Genomic DNA, 17,603 nt, shown 5'->3' with positions numbered 1-17,603 from the left:
TGCCCAGAACACTCTCCCTGCAAGTCAGTTTCGGAAGCCCACCCACCCTGCAGCTGTTCCCGTTCTGCACCCCATGGCAACTGCCTGGAGACACCCAAGCCCAGCACCGAGAGGCTGAGGGTGCCGAAAGGGTGCGGTGAGGTGGCCAACCAAGGGCTAAAACTGGTGACCCCTGGGCTAGGACTCAGTTTCCCTGCCCAGAGGTGGTGGGGGGATGCCTCCGTCCAGGACACACATGCTTCTCAAAACCACAGAGGTTAGGGAATTTCCACCTCTGTCCACGCCTGGAGGGTCTGTGGGGCCCAGAGGCCTCTTGACTGGAGGAAAGTGGGTTTGTAAACATCCACGCCAACACCACCCACAGCTGCTGATTTGTTTATTGCACAAGAAACTGGCAATACTGAGGCAGGCGGTGGGCATTACAAAACAATCTGGTGACCAACCCATGGCTAGCAAAGGGCATTCAGTAGACACTTCAGTTATACACACGTACGTACGCACACGCACGAACACATATGAACGCCCTTGAGCCCGATGCTTCCAAACCTTGCCTGGCAGCTTGCACCCTGACCCACCCAATGGAGTGGCCTCCGCGGTGGCATGCCACAGGGAAGTACAGCAAATGACTGAAAGGGACAGAAGAGGCTGCACTTCAGCAAGCTGAGCCACTCAAATCAGTACACAAGACAGAGGCAGACACGGGCTGCGCCTCCCAGGCTGGGGGAAGGCCAAGAATCTGTGCGCGTGAGACTGTGCTTGGAAGGCATCCAGGACCAGTCCAAGGGGCTGCCTGGGGTCCCAGAATGCTGGGGGCCCGGGCTGCGGGGTCTGCCATGATGACTGCCCCAGCATCCCGGTGGGGCACAGTCACCTTGAAGATTTCAATATGACCTATGAAGATTCCAATTATGGCAGAGTCCCCATGTTGGAGGCTGGCGGGAAATGGAGAAATCAGATCGGGCTATGCAGCAGCTCAGGGCCTTTCTGCTGGTTTTCATGTCCTGTGCGCTGATAAAGCCTCGCACCTACGCAGAATGAACACTTTCTGCTGGCTGGGCCGCACTCCATTCTGAACAGGGGACGAACAGGCCCACGTGGAGCTCTGGGGGCTGGCAGGGGAGCTCCACAGCCAGACCCCGTGTCCCAACACGGGGGGCTGCCCAGGGGACCCTATCTAGCAAAAGGATTTCTTCTCTATGGAAGGCGGCAAGGCTGGGAGTGGCGCTTGGGACCCCAACCCCTCCCACTCTGCCAGTCTCAGGGGCGAGGTCCCCGTGAGGCTGCGCTGGAACCGCCATGCGGGTTCCTGTGAGGAGTGGCTGTTTGGGGAACTCTTGGACCCCTGGGGTGCCAGCTCCTGGACAGAAAGTGACAGCAGCAAAAGAAACAAAAAGCAACCCTACAACACAAACGCTTCAAGTTTATAAATGGACAAAGAAAGTCTGGGAGAGTTTGCTGTTTCTGTCCCACGGATACCCAGGCAGTTTAGACAAACCTTCATTTGCTGAGAGTGAATGAACTGGCCAGCATGCGTCCTGCAACTCAGCCTCCACAGCTGGTGCCTGCTAGGGAGGGAGGCGGAGACAGCCTTGCCCCAGGATCCTCTCCCTTGGACCCTTACTTCATCTCAATCATCACAGAGGGTCAATTACAGGCAGAACCTCCTTTGCTGGCAAAGACCCCTGGCTCTCTCATTGCAGAACAGCCACCCCCAATGGCCAGTCTCCTCGCCAAACTAGCCCATGAGGTCTCGGACCTCTGCCACAGTCCCTTCCCTTCCATACTCACACACACCCAGGGTGGGGCCCAGGGGAGAGGGGGGAGTTTCGTAAAGAGGGTCAGCCCTCTGGAACTTTGCAAGGGTGGGGCAAAGGCAACTAGGGGGCTTTATTCCAGACTGCCCTCCGTGGGTGGGGGAACCGAAGGGCCTCCTAGGATCAGGCTCTTCTGCCAGCGGCGAGATGACGGTGTGGTCCCACACAGGGCCACATCCACGGGGGTCTCCTGAGGGCTGCGGGGCCAGTGGCCTCTCAGGCAGGGAGGACTCAGGACTACATGTGCGTTGGGGGACGTGGGAGGGGCAGCCTTGGTTACTCCTGTCCAAAGCCCTCAGTCTCCTCAATGGCATACAGCAGTTTCTCTCTCAGCTGTTCATAGCTCTTGTAGGGTGGGAGATCCAGACGGTTGAAGCTAAAGAAAGGAGGGAAGCGGGACAGTCAGCCCCAGGAGGCCAGAAGCTCCCGGACTACCGGAACAGAAGTGTTGCATATGTAAAACGTGGTACATCAGATGCCCATCACAGTCCCATCTCCCCAACCCAGTACCCCAGGGCCATGCAAACACTGCCAGACTTGAGGCTATGCAGCTGCTACACCCACTGGGCTGCCCCAGGATCTCAAAGTCTGAGGCTCTCTGACCTCCAGTAATACCAGAAGGCTCACCAGGTGTGGCTTCTGGGCAGCCAGGTTTCCTTGCCAACCTTGTCAATGCAAAACTTCTGTGGTCCATTGCTACCTGTGATCCAAGGCAAAACACATCAGATGTCAACAGAGACGTCCCATTCCAAAGCAGGACCCTCCAGCTCCACACACAGACAGGCTCCAGGACGCAGAGGCCACAGCTCTTCCCCATCCCGCTGACCTGCTTCCAGGAAGACACCAGGTCTCCCCTCCCTCTGAGGTGTCCTCACTGCCAGCCAGGGCACCAGAGGGCAAGGGAACACATACCGATGAGTTCGGCAAATCCCCCGACGGGCAGGCGGCAGGTCCCGGTAACAAACTGCAGCAGCCGAATCCTCTTCTCGTTGTCCATCTCCTTCACCACCTGCAACTCCGCAAGTCAAGGCACAGTGAGGTGGCCCCCGCGCCCAGCACTTCACCCTAATGAGGAGCTCTCCAGGTCAGCAGGGCCCCTCTTTAGGGCTGAGAACACAAAGCCAGTTGGGCAGGGGGTGACAGCCTCCAACCTGAGAAACCCTGGAAGGGCTTTTGCTAAGAGGATGTGTCTGCAGAAGATTCCCACCAGTCCGTGAGACATCTCTGGGTCTCAGGGACACCTCGGGCCGGGTATTCTCTTCCCACCCAAGTTCTGCTTTTTAGGAATAGACTCAAGAGGGGAGTGGTTGCTTAGTGGGTACAAGGCTACTTTCTGGGGAGACAAAATGTTCTGGAATTAGTGGTGACAGGTGCACGACACTGTGAATATACTGGAAGGCACTACTGTGTTGCACAGGCTGGAGTGCAGCGGCGCAATCTCAGTTCACTGCAGCCTCCACCTCCCAGGTTTAAGTGATTCTCATGCATCAGCCTACCGAGGAGCTGGGATTATGGGTACCTGCCCCCATGCCCAGCTATTCTTTTTATATTTTTAGTAGAAACGAGGTTTTACTATGTTGGCCAAGCTGGTCTTAAAACTCCTGATCTCAAGTGATCCGCCCACCTCAGCCTGGGTGGGAAGCCAAGGAATCCCAAGTGGAAAGCCACTGAATTGTGTATCTTTTTTTTTTTCCAAAGTCACTTCCACATTTCGGGGTATATGTATAGCATACCCCCTTCCTGGTACCAAATTTACTATATTATGAATTGTGTATCTTAAAAAACTTAAATGGGTTGGGCACAGTGGCTCACGCCTGTAATCCCAGCACTTTGGGAGGCTGAGATGGGAGGACAGCTTGAGCCCAGGAGTTCGGCACCAGGCTGGGCAACATAGCAAGACCCTGTCTCTATTGAAAAAATATATAACAGTTAATTCTATGTTATACAAATGTCGCCTCTACAAAAAGTTTGTATACATGCATATGCATACAGCCATATGCTAAGAATATCTGTAATAGTTATGGTTTTTTGTATGCTATACTTCATAACAACAACAACAAAACCCATACATATTAAGGAATCAACACATTAGTTATACATAGGATGACAGCTCTGGCCAAACCCTGCCTTCCTGTCCCATCTGGCTGACAGGGGACCTCTCAGCCAGTGGCCGGTGCCTTCTGCCTGCAGGTCTGTCCCTGAACACCAGCTGGTCCAAGGCTGACAACCTCCCGTCACACGCGCCGGTCCACCACTGACAACCTCCTGTCACACACACTGGCCACCACTCCACTAGAACTGCCCCCGTTCATCCCAAGGCTGGTGTATCGTCTCCTTTCGCAAGCTATGGGAGGTGAGGACTGGGTCAAAGCTGAAGGTCCTTGTGCATGAGGTCTCCTCAGGACCCATTTCCTTTGCCTGATGGCCCAAATGTCCCTGCCAAAGACTGGGCCCCGGGACCCACCTGCCAGAACCACTGGATCTGCTTGCTGTTCTTGGTGTAGTGCCGGTAGATGGTGTTCTTCTGCCAGTCGCTCATGTCTATCTCTTGCATGCCGCATAGCATCAGCTAGGGAGAGGAGGAGTCAGCACCCCTAGCAGTCCCTCCCTACCCATCAGCCACTCGCCAGTATGTGACACTGCCCCAAACATCTTCAACTAGCTATTTTTTGTGTCAGCGTTAATCATATGGGTAATGTAAGTCCCTTTTTCCTTTTCTTTTTTTTGAGATAGAGTGTCGCTCTGTCACCAGGCTGGAGTGCAGTGGCATGATCTCGGCTTGCTGCAACCTCTGCCTCCCAGGTTCAAGTGATTCTCCTGCCTCAGCCTCCCAAAGTCCCTGCTTTCTTGAAATAAGTGTCTGGAAAAGGACGGGCACTGAAATCCCAAATCAAACCCATCTGCCCTGCCGAAGTGGGAGCTTTATTGGTGAGTGTCTGTGGGTACACAGTCAACGTATCAGAGAGCAGGATCGCCCCAGAAGCAGGGGCTCAGGGTCCCAGCAACCTCAGACACTTACCTCCAGCTCTTTCTCGTCAAAGTAGCGCAGCCACTCCAGTGGGGCCACCTCATTGAAGCCATCTAGGAAGGCTTTGGTCTGCTCTTCCACGCCTCGGGTGAAACGCCAGTCAGTCAGCAGCCTGAGACCAAAGACCAGCCATGAGTGGGGCCTGAGACTCACGGCTCGGGGGCAGTTCCCAGCCAGGCTGTGTGGCCTGGACCTACACAGGACCACCGGATAAGCAGAACTGACTTCGCACACCCAGACTGAGCCTGCTGGAGGCCCCAGGGTACGGCCCTGAGGACCTCACAGTGACCTGCAGACACCTGAGTCTTTGAAACCATCCTCACCACCACCTCCTCCTGCTCCTGCCCCCAGCACCCAGCACCGACTGAACCTCAGACGTATGGAAGCGTGGAGCCTAAAGCAAGAGGCCTGAGGAACAGGCACAGAGAACAGACACACGGGAGACAGTGGGTCTAGGCACGCAGGCCACGGAGATCCTTTCTGCCCGGAGAAAGATTCAGACAGCTCAGCTTGATGTGACTTCAAAGAAATTCTGCCCAGCAGGCTTGAAGTCTTCCACGTGGCGAAAAAGCACAGCTTGGAGCCGGTAACTAGGACCTCAGCTCTGGCTCCCCCAGCTCATGCCATCATGTGACTGGCTGCCAGCAGCCACCATCGAGGCAGATGCAAATGGCAGGGTCCTGGATCCACAGTGACCCATGGGCCACAGGGTGGAGGCCCATCTTTCTCTGCAACCCGCTAGGTCTCCCGCCACCCCTGGAGCAGAGTTTCCCAGCAGCTGAGACTCACATGATGTACTCTTCCTTGTTCTCTTCCGTAACCCGGATGCTCTCGCCGCCCTCCTTCAGCTCGTGGGTTGTCACCTTGCCCAGGATCTCCATGTCCTGGATGAAGTACAGCTCCAGGCCACACTCTTCCAGGTTGTTCTCTCTGGGGGCACAGGAGACCAAGCGGGGAGATGTCTATCGTGGCGGGGTCTTTTCTGGGTCCCACTTTGTTGCCCGTGGGACACCAAGGGCTCACAGGTGGCCTAGAATCTGGAAGAGTGACAAGGGACAGCTCCCTGACTCAAGGAGAGGATTCTAGAACTGTCCTCAGAGGACCCAGAGGGCATTTCTCTCCATAAGCTCTTATAAAAGCTGCATGAGAGTTCAGGGGCCACTCTGGCAGAAAAAAATCCAGGCCATCAGCACCTACTCCCTGCCCAGAGACGTCCCTCCTATCAGTGCAGTGGGGTGAGGGAGGGGGCGAGGGCAGGGAGCTCACTTGATCCAGACAATGGAGTTGTAGAACTCGGGGTCGATGGACTCCAGGTCTTTCAGGGTTGGTCTCTTGTTGAGCATCCGCTTGTAGAAAGGGAGGGTGAAGCCCGTGTCAATGAACTTTCCATGATACAGTGCCTGGGAAGGAAGAGGCACAGCACAGAGCTTTGGCTTCCCTGGGCACCACCAGACCGGCTCTTGGATGCTCCACATCAAACCCCACTACAGCCACTCGCCTTCCTTCCCTGACAGAATCGCAGCAGCAGCTGCCTCAGTGGCACAGCGGGAGGGCCTGGGGAGTAAACGACACCTTTGTCCTGACTTGTACCTGCAGGTGGCCCCCACCCTGCTCTGCAGAGCTCAGGGACTGGGCGGAGCCAGCCGGCGCGGGTACCCATGTCCGGGCCCTTAGCTGCCCCGTGCACTGGCCGGCTGGCCCCAGGCTAGCAAAGATCTGCCCCGCGCTCACAGTAAAGGCTTGCTCCAAACAGCTCCAGGTGGCAGCAGCCCTGACTCACTGGCGCTCAGGGCGGGTGGCAATGACAGCCAAAAATAATGCAGACACCGCTGACGGCGAGAGCTGGCGGCCAATGGTGAGTAATAGTCTAGGGTTTTACCGGTCTGTCCTGTTGGCTGCTGGGCCAGGCAAGTCTCTGAACCTGGGAAGAATGTGCCCACTTCCACAGCCCAGCACCTTGGCCAAGAACTCCTAGACGATGGGAAGGGCCATATTTAGTCACAGGCTCCTGGGGAGCTTGGGTCCTCGTAACAGGGGAGCCAGGTGGGACGCTCAGGAAGGCAGGGGAAGAGGCGAAGGAAAGTGAGAATTGAAACATCTCAAGCTACGAATGTAGCTCCCGAGCTGTGGCTCCCATGGGCCCCACTTTTCAATCCAGGTTCTCACACTCCCAAGACCCTCAACAGAGGGCATGTGGCAGGACCTCCCTTTCCATATTCACACCATGCCCCTCTTTCCAGTTAAACAAGATGCGATGCTGTAACGCCCCTCCCCAGAAGTGGCCCACATTTCAACAGATGTCCCTACACCCTGCACCAGCCGGTCTGCCAGGGTTTCGTTCTAAGCTAGCGTTGATTCCAAATGCCCTTCCAGAAGTCTTAGTATCTCCGTGGGACATTCTCAAATGCCGAGACAGTGTCACCTCCCAGAGACAGGCAGCAGGTGGGCAGTTATGGTTTCACTCAGCCCTGTCATCCCAAGGCCCTCAACAGAGCACACATTTAATGTTCAGTCAAGTCTGTGGTCCCAAGACCCTGGCTTCCTCTCGACAAGTCCTATACAAAGCAACGTGGAAACTTCACTACCTATATGGCAGCCACTGAGAAAGCTCTGGTTTCTCCAGAGCTCTCTCTAGCTTTTTGCATTCTATTTTTAGAGACAGAGTCTCACTATGTTGCCCAGGCTGGAGTGCAGTGGCTATTCACAGGCGCAATCCCACTACTGATCAGCACGGGAGTTGTGACCTGCTCCATTTCTGACCTAGGCCGGTTCAACACTCCTTAGGCAACCTGGTGGTCCCCAGCTCCCAGGAGGTCACCATATTGATGCCGAACTTAGTGTGGACACCCGATTGGCATAGCGCACTACAGCCCAGAACTCCTGGGCTCAAGCCATCCTCCAGCCTCAGCCTCCCGAGTAGCTGGGACTACAGGCACGCGCCACTGCGCCTAGAGCTTTCTGCATTTTTAGGTTACGAGTTCTGTGGGGGTGAAGGGTGGGGATCAGAGAGGGCATGCCAGTCCACAGGGGCTGCTATTCATGCCACGTTGCCTCCTGGTGAACAGGCCCAGGGCCTCCTCCAATGCTGCCCCTTCCTGGGGGTCTCAGAGTTAGAGCAGATTCCCCTGGGGCCCCCTTACCATGGCGATGAATCTGCCGATAAAGCGGAAGTACGTGAGGTGGTCCGGGTTGATGGAGGAGGCGGGGTTGATCTGCAGGCAGTAATTATTCTTCCCGGCATATTCAAATAAACAATACATAGGGTTGAGCACCTCATGAGACAGGAGGAAAAACCACTCTCTGTGAGGGAAGAGAAAGAGAAGACAACAATAACGGGTCCCTTCGTGCACATCTGCACAGGAGCTGTGACTCTCCACCATTGCGTCTCAGGTAGTCTGGGGACATGTGTCCCAGGGAGTCCAGCCCGTGACAAGTGCCTGGACTAACCTATATGAACAGCTGATCAGTGAACAGGGCAGGCTGAGACCTATGGTGAACCAGGGTGGCAAGTGCATTTGAGGATGAGGTTCAGGAAAACATGTGCCTGTCGGCTCCCAGGTGATGTGTTCCAAGACTTTACATCACAACATCCAGAGTGTCTAATGGTAAAGGGGGTCCTTGTACCCTGGGTCACCATGCTCAGCTGCATAGGCTGTGCACTGCACAAGGACACGATGCATATTTATTACAATAATCTTTCTGCAAAGGTTCTGTTTGAATAGCAACAACCCAGTTTCCATTCTACCTGGATGGGCAACATAACATAAATACACAGCACCACATTCCCAATCCCGATCCATGAAAATGTCATCCGTACTGTCTTCCGATTAGAAGCCTCACTCCCACCAGCCATGCCACAGCATCTCACTTCTCTTGCACTTTGCCCTCCCTTCACCTCCAGACCCCCCACACCATACCCGTGCCCACACTTCCACGCATTCATCTGAACCAACACCCACGCCCTGGGTGTGAGCCTCAAGCATGAATTCAGAGTCGTTTCGGGCTTGAGCTAAACCAGCCAGGGGACGTCCCAAGGGGGCCAGTCCCCGGCCGCTGGGCTGTTTGTGGCTGGGCAGACGAGGAGTCCTTCGACGCAGAGGGTGCCCCGGTATCCTGTCCGTGGTTCTACCCTGTGGTAGAACAGCATGACGTAACCTACCATAGGGTAAAACCACTGGCAGGACACAGAGAGAGACACACACAGGGCGCGGCCACACCAGAAGCCCACCAAGCAGAGCCTGGAGAGGAGGTCACCACGGAAAAAAGGAACAATCCATCCACAGGGCCAGCGCAGAAGGCAACGCCACCACTGAGCAGAGGACCAGGAGTAAGTTAACCCGACACCAAGCGAGAAGACATGGCCACACAGGGAGAGGTTGTGAGCGGAGAAGTCACCGCAGGCCAAGGTGCTCCCTCTGCCGAGGCCCTTCTGCCCTGTTGTCCAAGGCAGCATTTCCCAGAGGGCTGTTAACTTTTGCGGGTGGACCAGGGTGAAGGCAAGACAATACTTTGGACTCTTTTTGTTTTTTCCCAAGGCAGAGTCTCGCTCTGTCCCCCAGGCTGGAGTGCAATGGCGCGGTCTCGGCTCACTGCAACTTCCACCTCCCAGGTTCAAGCGATTCTCCTGCCTCAGCCTTCCGAGTAGCTGGGATTACAGGTACGTGCCACCATGCCCAGCTAATTTTTGTATTTTTAGTAGAGACGGGGTTTCACCATGTTGGCCAGGCTGGTCTCGAACTCCTGACCTTGTGATCCGCTCACCCTGACCTCCCAAAGCGCTGGGATTACAGGCGTAAGCCATCGCGCCCAGCTGCTGTGAACTCTTTTTAGGGTGACATAAGCTGTTCCAGTTTTACTGACCCTAGGCACATGCCATGCAGCAGAGCCCTGCTGAAGGCTCTGTGGATCATGACAGCTTATCCACACAGGGACGCCCGACTTCACCACCCTGGCTGCCTCAAGAGGAGGGGAGCAAGGTCAACTCTAATGGACGACCACACGGCCCCGGTATTCAACCACTGCCCAGATGCTGCTGGCCTGGTTCTTGAAGTACAGAAACATGGCACGCTGGTAGATAACAGGGCCACTGTACTGAGCTCTCACCCCTCCCGGGAGTCCTCTATCTTCTCATGATCCAGTAACTAAAGGCTTAACGCCCAGACCAACGGGGGAATCCCAGAGCCCTGCTCCAGGCCCATTGGGACTGGCCACATGGATTCACGGAGTTTGAGTGCCACACTGTGCCCACTCCTGAAGACGCAGGAGAGCTTTGGGAGGGAATGTAAGCAGGGGACAGGCAGCTTTCCAGCCATGGACACCGTAGCCTAGGGAAGCGGGGCACAGGGCAGCCTTCTGGGGCGCTCGAGCTCACCTGGCGATGCCCCCATAGTCCAGGCCCTCCTCGCCACGCATGATGATGTAGAGCCGGCGGCGCAGGTCATAGGGTTTCATGTTCATGATCTGGGAAGACAGAACATAGGGCCGGCCTGCCACTCTCCCTTCCACCGCAGGCAGGGGCGGGAGGGACAGGGAACTCTAAGGCCTACTCTCCAGCAGACACAGTCACCAAGACCCGTGCCCTGGAAAGTCTACAGTGTGGGTTTAATGGGCCACGCGATAGGAGACAGGGTACTGGGTGGAGGGCGTCGGCCTGCCCTTGAGGGTGTCAGGCACCATGACCATTCTCTAACCTGTTGGAAGGAATCTTCGAAAAGCGTCTGCCTGGAAACACTGATCTTCACGTGGCTGGGTAGGGCATTTGACTGAAAAGAAAAGAAAAACTTCAAATGGAGCCTCAAGTGATCATATCTGTTCTCTTGTCTGTATGAACAGGCATCCCCCAGCCTTCTGAAGCAGGAGGGGAGAGCGTGTCCCTTAGGAATGAAAACTGGCTTCCTAGAGATAGCCAGCTCGGAGTTAGGCAGCTGTCTTGCCCCCACCTAAGATACAAATGTTCCGATACCTGCAGCTGTGCCAGGAACTCAGACTGAAACAACTCAATAACCCCAACTGCCACGGGAGCCCCAGTCCCAGAACTCACATGGCAGAGGAAACGGAACTGGTGATACTTCCACCGAAAACTTCGGTCATAAGCACCAGGGGAACCTTGCTTCGTCCTGGGAAGAGCAAAGGCGTTCAGAGGTTCATGCGATTTCTCAGAAAATGAACAACTTGTCTTGGTCAGCCCTAAGGAAAGCTGGTGCTATGTTAATTTAAAGAAGAGTAATGTAAGGCAAGGAAGTGACTGTCATTAAGATCCTTGAAGAATAAATAAAGCTAGAAATAAAGCCAGACCTCTTGCTTTTAGAGAAACAACACTGTTGTTACTCTGTATAAACAGGATAGTCCCTTCCTCCCCATCCCATCTTATTTGTTTGTTTATTTATTTATTTATTTATTTTCTAGAGACAGCGTCTTGCTTGGTTATCCAGGCTGCAGTACAGCAGTGTGATCATGGCTCACTGCAGGCTCAAATTCCTGATCTTAAGCGATCCTCTCCCTCAGCCTTCCAAGTAGCTAGGACTACAGGAGTGCTACCATACTGAGCCAATTTTAATTTTATTATTATTTTTTAATTTTTTGGAGACCGAGTCTCACTCTGTCACCAGGCGGGACTGCAGTGTCATGATCTAGGCTCACTGCAGCCTCTACTTCCTGGGTTCAAGCGATTCTCCTGCCTCAGCCTCCTGTGTAGCTGGGACTACAGGCATGTGCCACCACACCCAGCTAATTTTTGTATTTTGAGTAGAGACAGGTTTCACCATGTTGGCCAAGACTGTCTGAATCTCTTGACCTCATAATCTGCCTACCCTGGCCTCCCAAAGTGTTGGGATTACAGGCGTGAGCCACTGTGCCCGGCCAATTTATTATTATTTTTTAGAAACAGGGTCTCACTCTGTCACCTGAGCTGCAGTGCAGTGGCGCCATCGTAGCTCACTGCCGCCTCAAATTCCTGAGCTCGAGACCCTCCTGCCTCAGCCTCCCAGGTATCTGGGACTACAGGCATGCACCACCATATCCAGCTAATTTTTAAATTTTTTTGTAGAGATGGGGTCTGGCCATCTTGCTCAGCCTGGTTAATCCTTTTTATTCTTGTAAAGGCAAGAATGTTGTCCAGGCTGGTCTCAAACTCCCGGGATCAAGCTATCCTCCCGTCCCCTTTAACAGGACATCAACACTGGCCACTAGAGGGCAGTAAGGGCAACAGAACACACCACAGGGGCCACCCGAAGTGGGCCTCCCGGAGCCGGAGCCGGAGCCGGAGCCGGAGCCAGAGCAAGGATAGCCCAGGGCTCTGTTCCTGGACACTGCTGCTACCTGCACAAAGTCCTTACCCCGACTCAAACCCCGGGCGAGGGTCCTTAAAGGTGGTGGTACGGGTATTGTGGTCCACAAAGTATCGCACCCCCTCGCTGGTGTATTTCATCTCCCATCCTGGGGGCAGAGCTGGTTCCTGGATCATCCTGGAAACATGGGAAGAAAGGGGTAAAGGGCTGGCCCCACCTTCTGGGCCTTGGTGGTTGGAGGCTGGGTCCTCAAAGTGTGGCTTTGTCTCTGCAGTGCCCATGAGGGGCCTTGAGGACATGCATGACCCAAGTTGTGAGGACAGTTCTGCAGCACAGAGAGGTCATTTATTATCCCATGGCCAAAAACCCAGCCCTGCAGGGACAGCATGGGACTGAATGGTCACCAGCAATCCTGAAATACCTCGTGTCCCAGCCCCACTTCACTTGGGGTGTTGGGAGACCAGGGTACCATCAACCATTTTGCAATCCAATTATCAGCAGCCTGCACAATCCGTACAGAGACCAGCAACACCTGCCAGCCGGCCACCCTCCATCCACCAGGAAGGTCTATTTAAGAAACCACTTTTAAGCTCTCATCAGGCCAACAGCGTATCTGTACCGTGACAGTCTCAAGACACTTGTGTGTGGCTAAAGGTCCCTGACATCAGCCCTCTGGGACAATGCAGTCCAAAGCTACCTACCCAATGCTGGAGCTGCACAGAGACCCAGCCCGGCCCAGCCCCCCTCCCAGCCCATGTCCTCACCCCTGGGTCCGGGGGTCCTCCCACTGGGTCGTGCGAGTGTTATGGTTCACGTAATACACCCGTCCATTGTCCTGTCTCTTCTCTGCCACATGAGAAGAAAGAGAGAACCATCAGATTCAAAGACCACGAGCCGCTGTCCTTTCCCTGTGGCTCCCAACCCCTGGGTGCTGGGTCTGAGTTTCTCTCCCTGTTGCCAGCCTGTTAGAGAAATTGAACCAGCCAAAGCCGGGCTCCCTCACACTTGTCACTGGGAAAAGGACACAGAGGGTCCCTCCTTGTTGGGGGATGGAGGAGGGTGACACATTTCCAAGTCGAGATGAAGGACTTCTTTGGTTGGTTGGTTTGCTGGAGGGAGGGGGTGGTGTGGCGCCCCAGAGGGAGCAGCACAGCTCAAACCAGAGGAATAATTGCTTCCAGCTGTGTGCAGCACAGAAGCTGGGCAGTCCCCACCAAGCCAGGCCCCCCACCCAAGTCCCTCATGGCAGGTCCCTGGTCCTGGGACCCTCTGCACTGCATGCGGCTGACCCGGGCACCTCTGTCCCACAGGGCATGGTCCTTATGAGGTGGCTGCATTTCCCTCACACCTCTCTGATCAGTGCTCTGCACCCTGCAGCCCTGTAGCCTCCAAGTTCTCTCTCTTCTCCCGCTTACAGGCTAAGTCTTGTTCTAAAACTCTCATGTCCCAGCACACCTCTTTCTTGCTCATGAGCAAGTAAATAATACCTGGGGCTGTGGACACTTACACTGCACAGCCTGTTCTTAGATATGTATCTTTTTTTTTTTTTTTTTTTTTTAAGAGACGGTTTCGCCGGGCGCGGTGGCTCAAGCCTGTAATCCCAGCACTTTGGGAGGCCGAGGCGGGTGGATCACGAGGTCAAGAGATCGAGACCATCCTGGTCAACATGGTGAAACCCCGTCTCTACTAAAAATACAAAACATTAGCTGGGCATGGTGGTGCGTGCCTGTAGTCCCAGCTACTCTGGAGGCTGAGGCAGGAGAATTGCCTGAACCCGGGAGGCGGAGGTTGCGGTGAGCCGAGATCGCGCCATTGCACTCCAGCCTGGGTAACATGAGTGAAACTCCGTCTCAAAAAAAAAAAAAAAAAAAATACTGTTTTTAGCCGGGCGCGGTGGCTCAAGCCTGTAATCCCAGCACTTTGGGAGGCCGAGGTGGGTGGATCACAAGGTCAAGAGATCAAGACCATCCTGGTCAACATGGTGAAACCCCGTCTCTACTAAAAATACAAAAAAAAAATTAGCTGGGCATGGTGGCGCGTGCCTGTAGTCCCAGTGACTCAGGAGGCTGAGGCAGGAGAATTGCCTGAACCCAGGAGGCGGAGGTTGCGGTGAGCCGAGATCGCGCCATTGCACTCCAGCCTGGGTAACAAGAGCGAAACTCCGTCTTAAAAAAAAAAAAAAAAAAGAGACGGTTTCACCATGTTGGCCAGGCTGTTCTCGAATTCCTGACCTCAAGTGATCCACCTGCCTCAGCCTCCCAAAATGTTAGGATTACAGGCGCAAGCCATTGCGCCCAGCCTTTCTTTTTTATATAAAGACAGGGTCTCTTGATGTTGTCCTGGCTGGTCTTGAACTCCCAGCCTCAGGTGATCCTCCCGCCTCAGCCTCCCAAAGTACTGAGATTATAGGTAATAAGCCAGCATGCCTGGCCTGCCCATCCTGTTCTTATACCTAAGTCTGTGCTTTGAGATAGGGGAGTGTTCGTGGAGTGGGGCTGGGGCACAAATATACTTTTCCTCTGCTCTGAACAATCTCTTGCCTACTGATACACTGATGAGGGCTCTGGGGTCCCCAAGGTGGGAGTCTGGGCTCCAGGGACAGACCTAACCCTAGGTGGTGATCCTGGACCTTAAGAGGGATTGAAAGGCATAAACTCCCAACTCCAGGTAGACGGGAGCAGGGAACAGGGGGCAAAGCTCTTGGCCCCAAACAGGTGACCTTTCCCAGGAAGTTCCTGAGCCTTCAAATCTGTTTCTCTCCTGAAAATAAATGATGCTAATGGCTCTCCTTTTACAATGACAGGACAACATTAAAGAAATGAAAATCATCAGTTCCAGAAGCTAGAGGGAAGCCGAAAGCTGAAAAAGGAGCAGAACAGGGAAGAGCACCATCCCCCTTCCCACGCCCTACCAAGACTTGGGGTACAGTGCTCCCAACACCAGCCCACAGTCTCAGTATCCCTCCAACTCGCTGCCTTACCTAGTATTTATGACTCGACTGAAATTTTACAAACAGACATTATTTGTCAATCACATCTCAGTAAAGCTGGGAAAAACAAATAAATAAAATAAAAATAAAGACAGGCTGGGTACAGTGTCTCACACCTGTCATCCCAGCACTTTGAGAGGCTGAGGCAGGAGGATCGCTTGAGCCCAGGAGTTGGAGACCAGCCTGGGCAACGTGGTGAGACTTCACCTCTATTTTATAAATAAAAAATAAATTTAAAAAAGACAAAAGGAAAGAAAAAACAGGAGGTGCCCAGAACTGTTACGGAGCTACCACCACCTCAGAACACACAGAAAGAAGGGTTCCCAACGGGTTTCCAGGGGAGGGGGCTGCTCCCAGCCTAGAAGCCACTGCTTTGAACTAGATCCTTCAAGTACGCCCTGTTAAGGGTCAAAACCAAGGCTAACCACAGCGGGCCTGAGGCCTGTGTCGTCATTGCTGGCACTGCTGCTGGATGGAGGCCTCCCAAGGCCAGCTGACCACCTCCCCGCATTCAGTTTCAGTCGGGGGCCTGGAAAATACCTTAAAGGAGCACCTGGCTCGACCTCATTATAGGAGCAAATGGACTCAAACGTATTCAACCACAGGGTCAGGGTCAGGGCTGCTGAGGGCAGATGCAGATCTAAACCCAAGGTGTCCTGAGTCCCAGAGCAGAGTGTGGGGAAGATGTGGGGTCTCTTCTGGGATAGTAGAGAGGGACATCAGCAGGCTCGGACAGCAAGCTGCCGATCAGTGCCATTCTCACTTGGTCTGGCTGTTCTTTCTGTTCATTCTCAGCAAGCCCTGGAGAAGTGGCTCCTGCCACAGCCCTGGGGCAGCCAACACAGGTCTCCAAGGATCTATGATTCGGAAGGTGCCCTGGCCTTTAGCCAGAATGTTCTTCCTCTTAATTTTGGACTATGACAGTTTTGTGGGTTTTATTCTGATTGCTCATTAACCACACTGACTCTGACCACGGCTCCTATGTTCCTATCTCAAGTATTTCCACACTCAGCAATTGACAGCTGTTCAAGTCTCCATCAGCCATGCTTACCTGGTGACCATCACTCAGCAGAACTGGTATGAAAACTCACTTGGCTGGGCTAACCACCTACCTCTACAGAGCCTAAAACACACTCCAGGTCCCTGCTTCTAGGCCACTGGCTACCAAACACCATTACAGATTCTTGTCTAATCTGACGTACTTTCCCCTGCCTACTGATGAGGCGGGGTCTTCAGAGTTTTACCCTCTCACGTTGGACTTGCTGCCAATCTCTGAGATACCAGTGACCTTTCTTTGGCTCAAGGAGCCATGTGGGGCAGCTATGTGCATAAGGGATTCCCCAGATGAAAGGTAACAAATGTGTGGAAGCTTCATTAAATGGTAATTCCCACCAGAAGGACCAGAAGGTCCTTCTTGCACTCTGGACTGCAGTGCCCTTTCACTAACTGGTACTCTGTAGGTACAAGGCGGTTGACACAACCTCTTAATTGACTACCCAAGAGCAGAAGAGTCTGCACCGAGAAGATCCAGCTCCAAAGCTGCACGTTTCCAGGCAGCAGATGCTCATCCTATCACTGTCCACTTCCCAGGATGCACCCTGCCATCCGTGCTGTCAAGCGCACCCCCTCCCAGCTTCGTACCATCTGTGAACACCACCAAACCAACATTGACCATCTTCTGCTGGTCTAGCCAATAAATTAAACTCAACACATGCTGGTTCCCACAGAAACTGCCTTCTTCCGCTCCCAGTAACTCTTACAAGATCAAATGAAATGCTGCCCCGCTCTCTCTATAAAATGCGCTGAGCTTCATCATCTCCAATGACCCTTTTTGCATGGGTACTCCTTCCTAGAATAGCCGTGAAGCCTAATCTCTCCTAACTCATGGATGCCCATCCCTTAATTCATTGTCACCAAATCACATCAAGGGCTTGGGAGAGGTAAGAGGCAGCTCCCAAGGGCGAGATGAAATCTACATGGCGTTATTAACTAGCAGCGATGTGTTTCCAGAGTCACTACCTGGCATTCAACTCGTATCTGCTTCCCTCTGGCCTCTTTCACAGCTATGTCAGAACTTAAAAGGTGGCTTCTATTAGTCAAAATTAGACCGAAGTCCTCCAACATCTCAGCTGCAAAGGAAGATTTGTTAGGGTGGATCGTTCCAACCATATGGTCACAGACCTGAAACAAATCCATTTCGGAGTTAGACAGTGTCAAAATAGCTTAGTGGTAGCATGGACTCAGGAGTAGACACCTTGAAACTAGAGCCCAAAACACAACAGTCCCCCAGCTGCTCGGGGACGTCTTTCTCAGGGTCACGCTCCTCTAGCGATCGTGGGTGGACGCTACAGTGCTTCAATGGAGCTCGGTTCCTTTCCCTGCCTCCCAGCTCCATCACCTGTAATTGCTCTGGCAGGGCATGCCCAGAGAGTGTGCTGGAGAGAGGAGAGATGGAAAACAGGCGGACAGGAACGGGGAAGGAAGGC

General features: G+C 53.8%; 1 protein-coding gene across 4 annotated transcripts in view; it reads right to left on the bottom strand.

Moving 5' to 3' along the window:
- Window positions 1–359: 359 nt before the first annotated feature.
- Window positions 360–17,603, bottom strand: part of WWP2 (WW domain containing E3 ubiquitin protein ligase 2) — a 173,668-nt gene continuing 156,424 nt past the window's right edge. Inside the window, exons 12-24 of one of the 4 annotated variants that reach the window (XM_017539344.2) lie at window positions 12,893–12,974; window positions 12,177–12,305; window positions 10,883–10,958; window positions 10,533–10,604; window positions 10,214–10,302; window positions 7,983–8,142; window positions 6,109–6,242; window positions 5,632–5,772; window positions 4,834–4,954; window positions 4,279–4,383; window positions 2,727–2,823; window positions 2,442–2,514; window positions 360–2,190 (exon numbers count right to left, since the gene is read on the bottom strand). In XM_017539344.2, coding sequence (XP_017394833.1) covers window positions 2,091–2,190; window positions 2,442–2,514; window positions 2,727–2,823; window positions 4,279–4,383; window positions 4,834–4,954; window positions 5,632–5,772; window positions 6,109–6,242; window positions 7,983–8,142; window positions 10,214–10,302; window positions 10,533–10,604; window positions 10,883–10,958; window positions 12,177–12,305; window positions 12,893–12,974 — 1,379 coding nt within the window. In that variant the 3' untranslated portion in view covers window positions 360–2,090. Of the gene's footprint in view, window positions 2,249–2,441; window positions 2,515–2,726; window positions 2,824–4,278; window positions 4,384–4,833; window positions 4,955–5,631; window positions 5,773–6,108; window positions 6,243–7,982; window positions 8,143–10,213; window positions 10,303–10,532; window positions 10,605–10,882; window positions 10,959–12,176; window positions 12,306–12,892; window positions 12,975–13,050; window positions 13,059–17,603 lie in introns of those variants that run through there. The other 3 variants (XM_017539347.2, XM_017539346.2, XM_017539345.2) reach the window with 3 other exon arrangements.

Source organism: Cebus imitator, unplaced genomic scaffold (genome assembly GCF_001604975.1).
Source record: "Cebus imitator isolate Cc_AM_T3 unplaced genomic scaffold, Cebus_imitator-1.0 Scaffold118, whole genome shotgun sequence".
Taxonomy (NCBI): Eukaryota; Metazoa; Chordata; class Mammalia; order Primates; family Cebidae; genus Cebus; species Cebus imitator.
The sequence above is the reverse complement of the archived record's forward strand: the minus strand, read 5'-3'. Positions and strand labels throughout refer to the sequence as shown.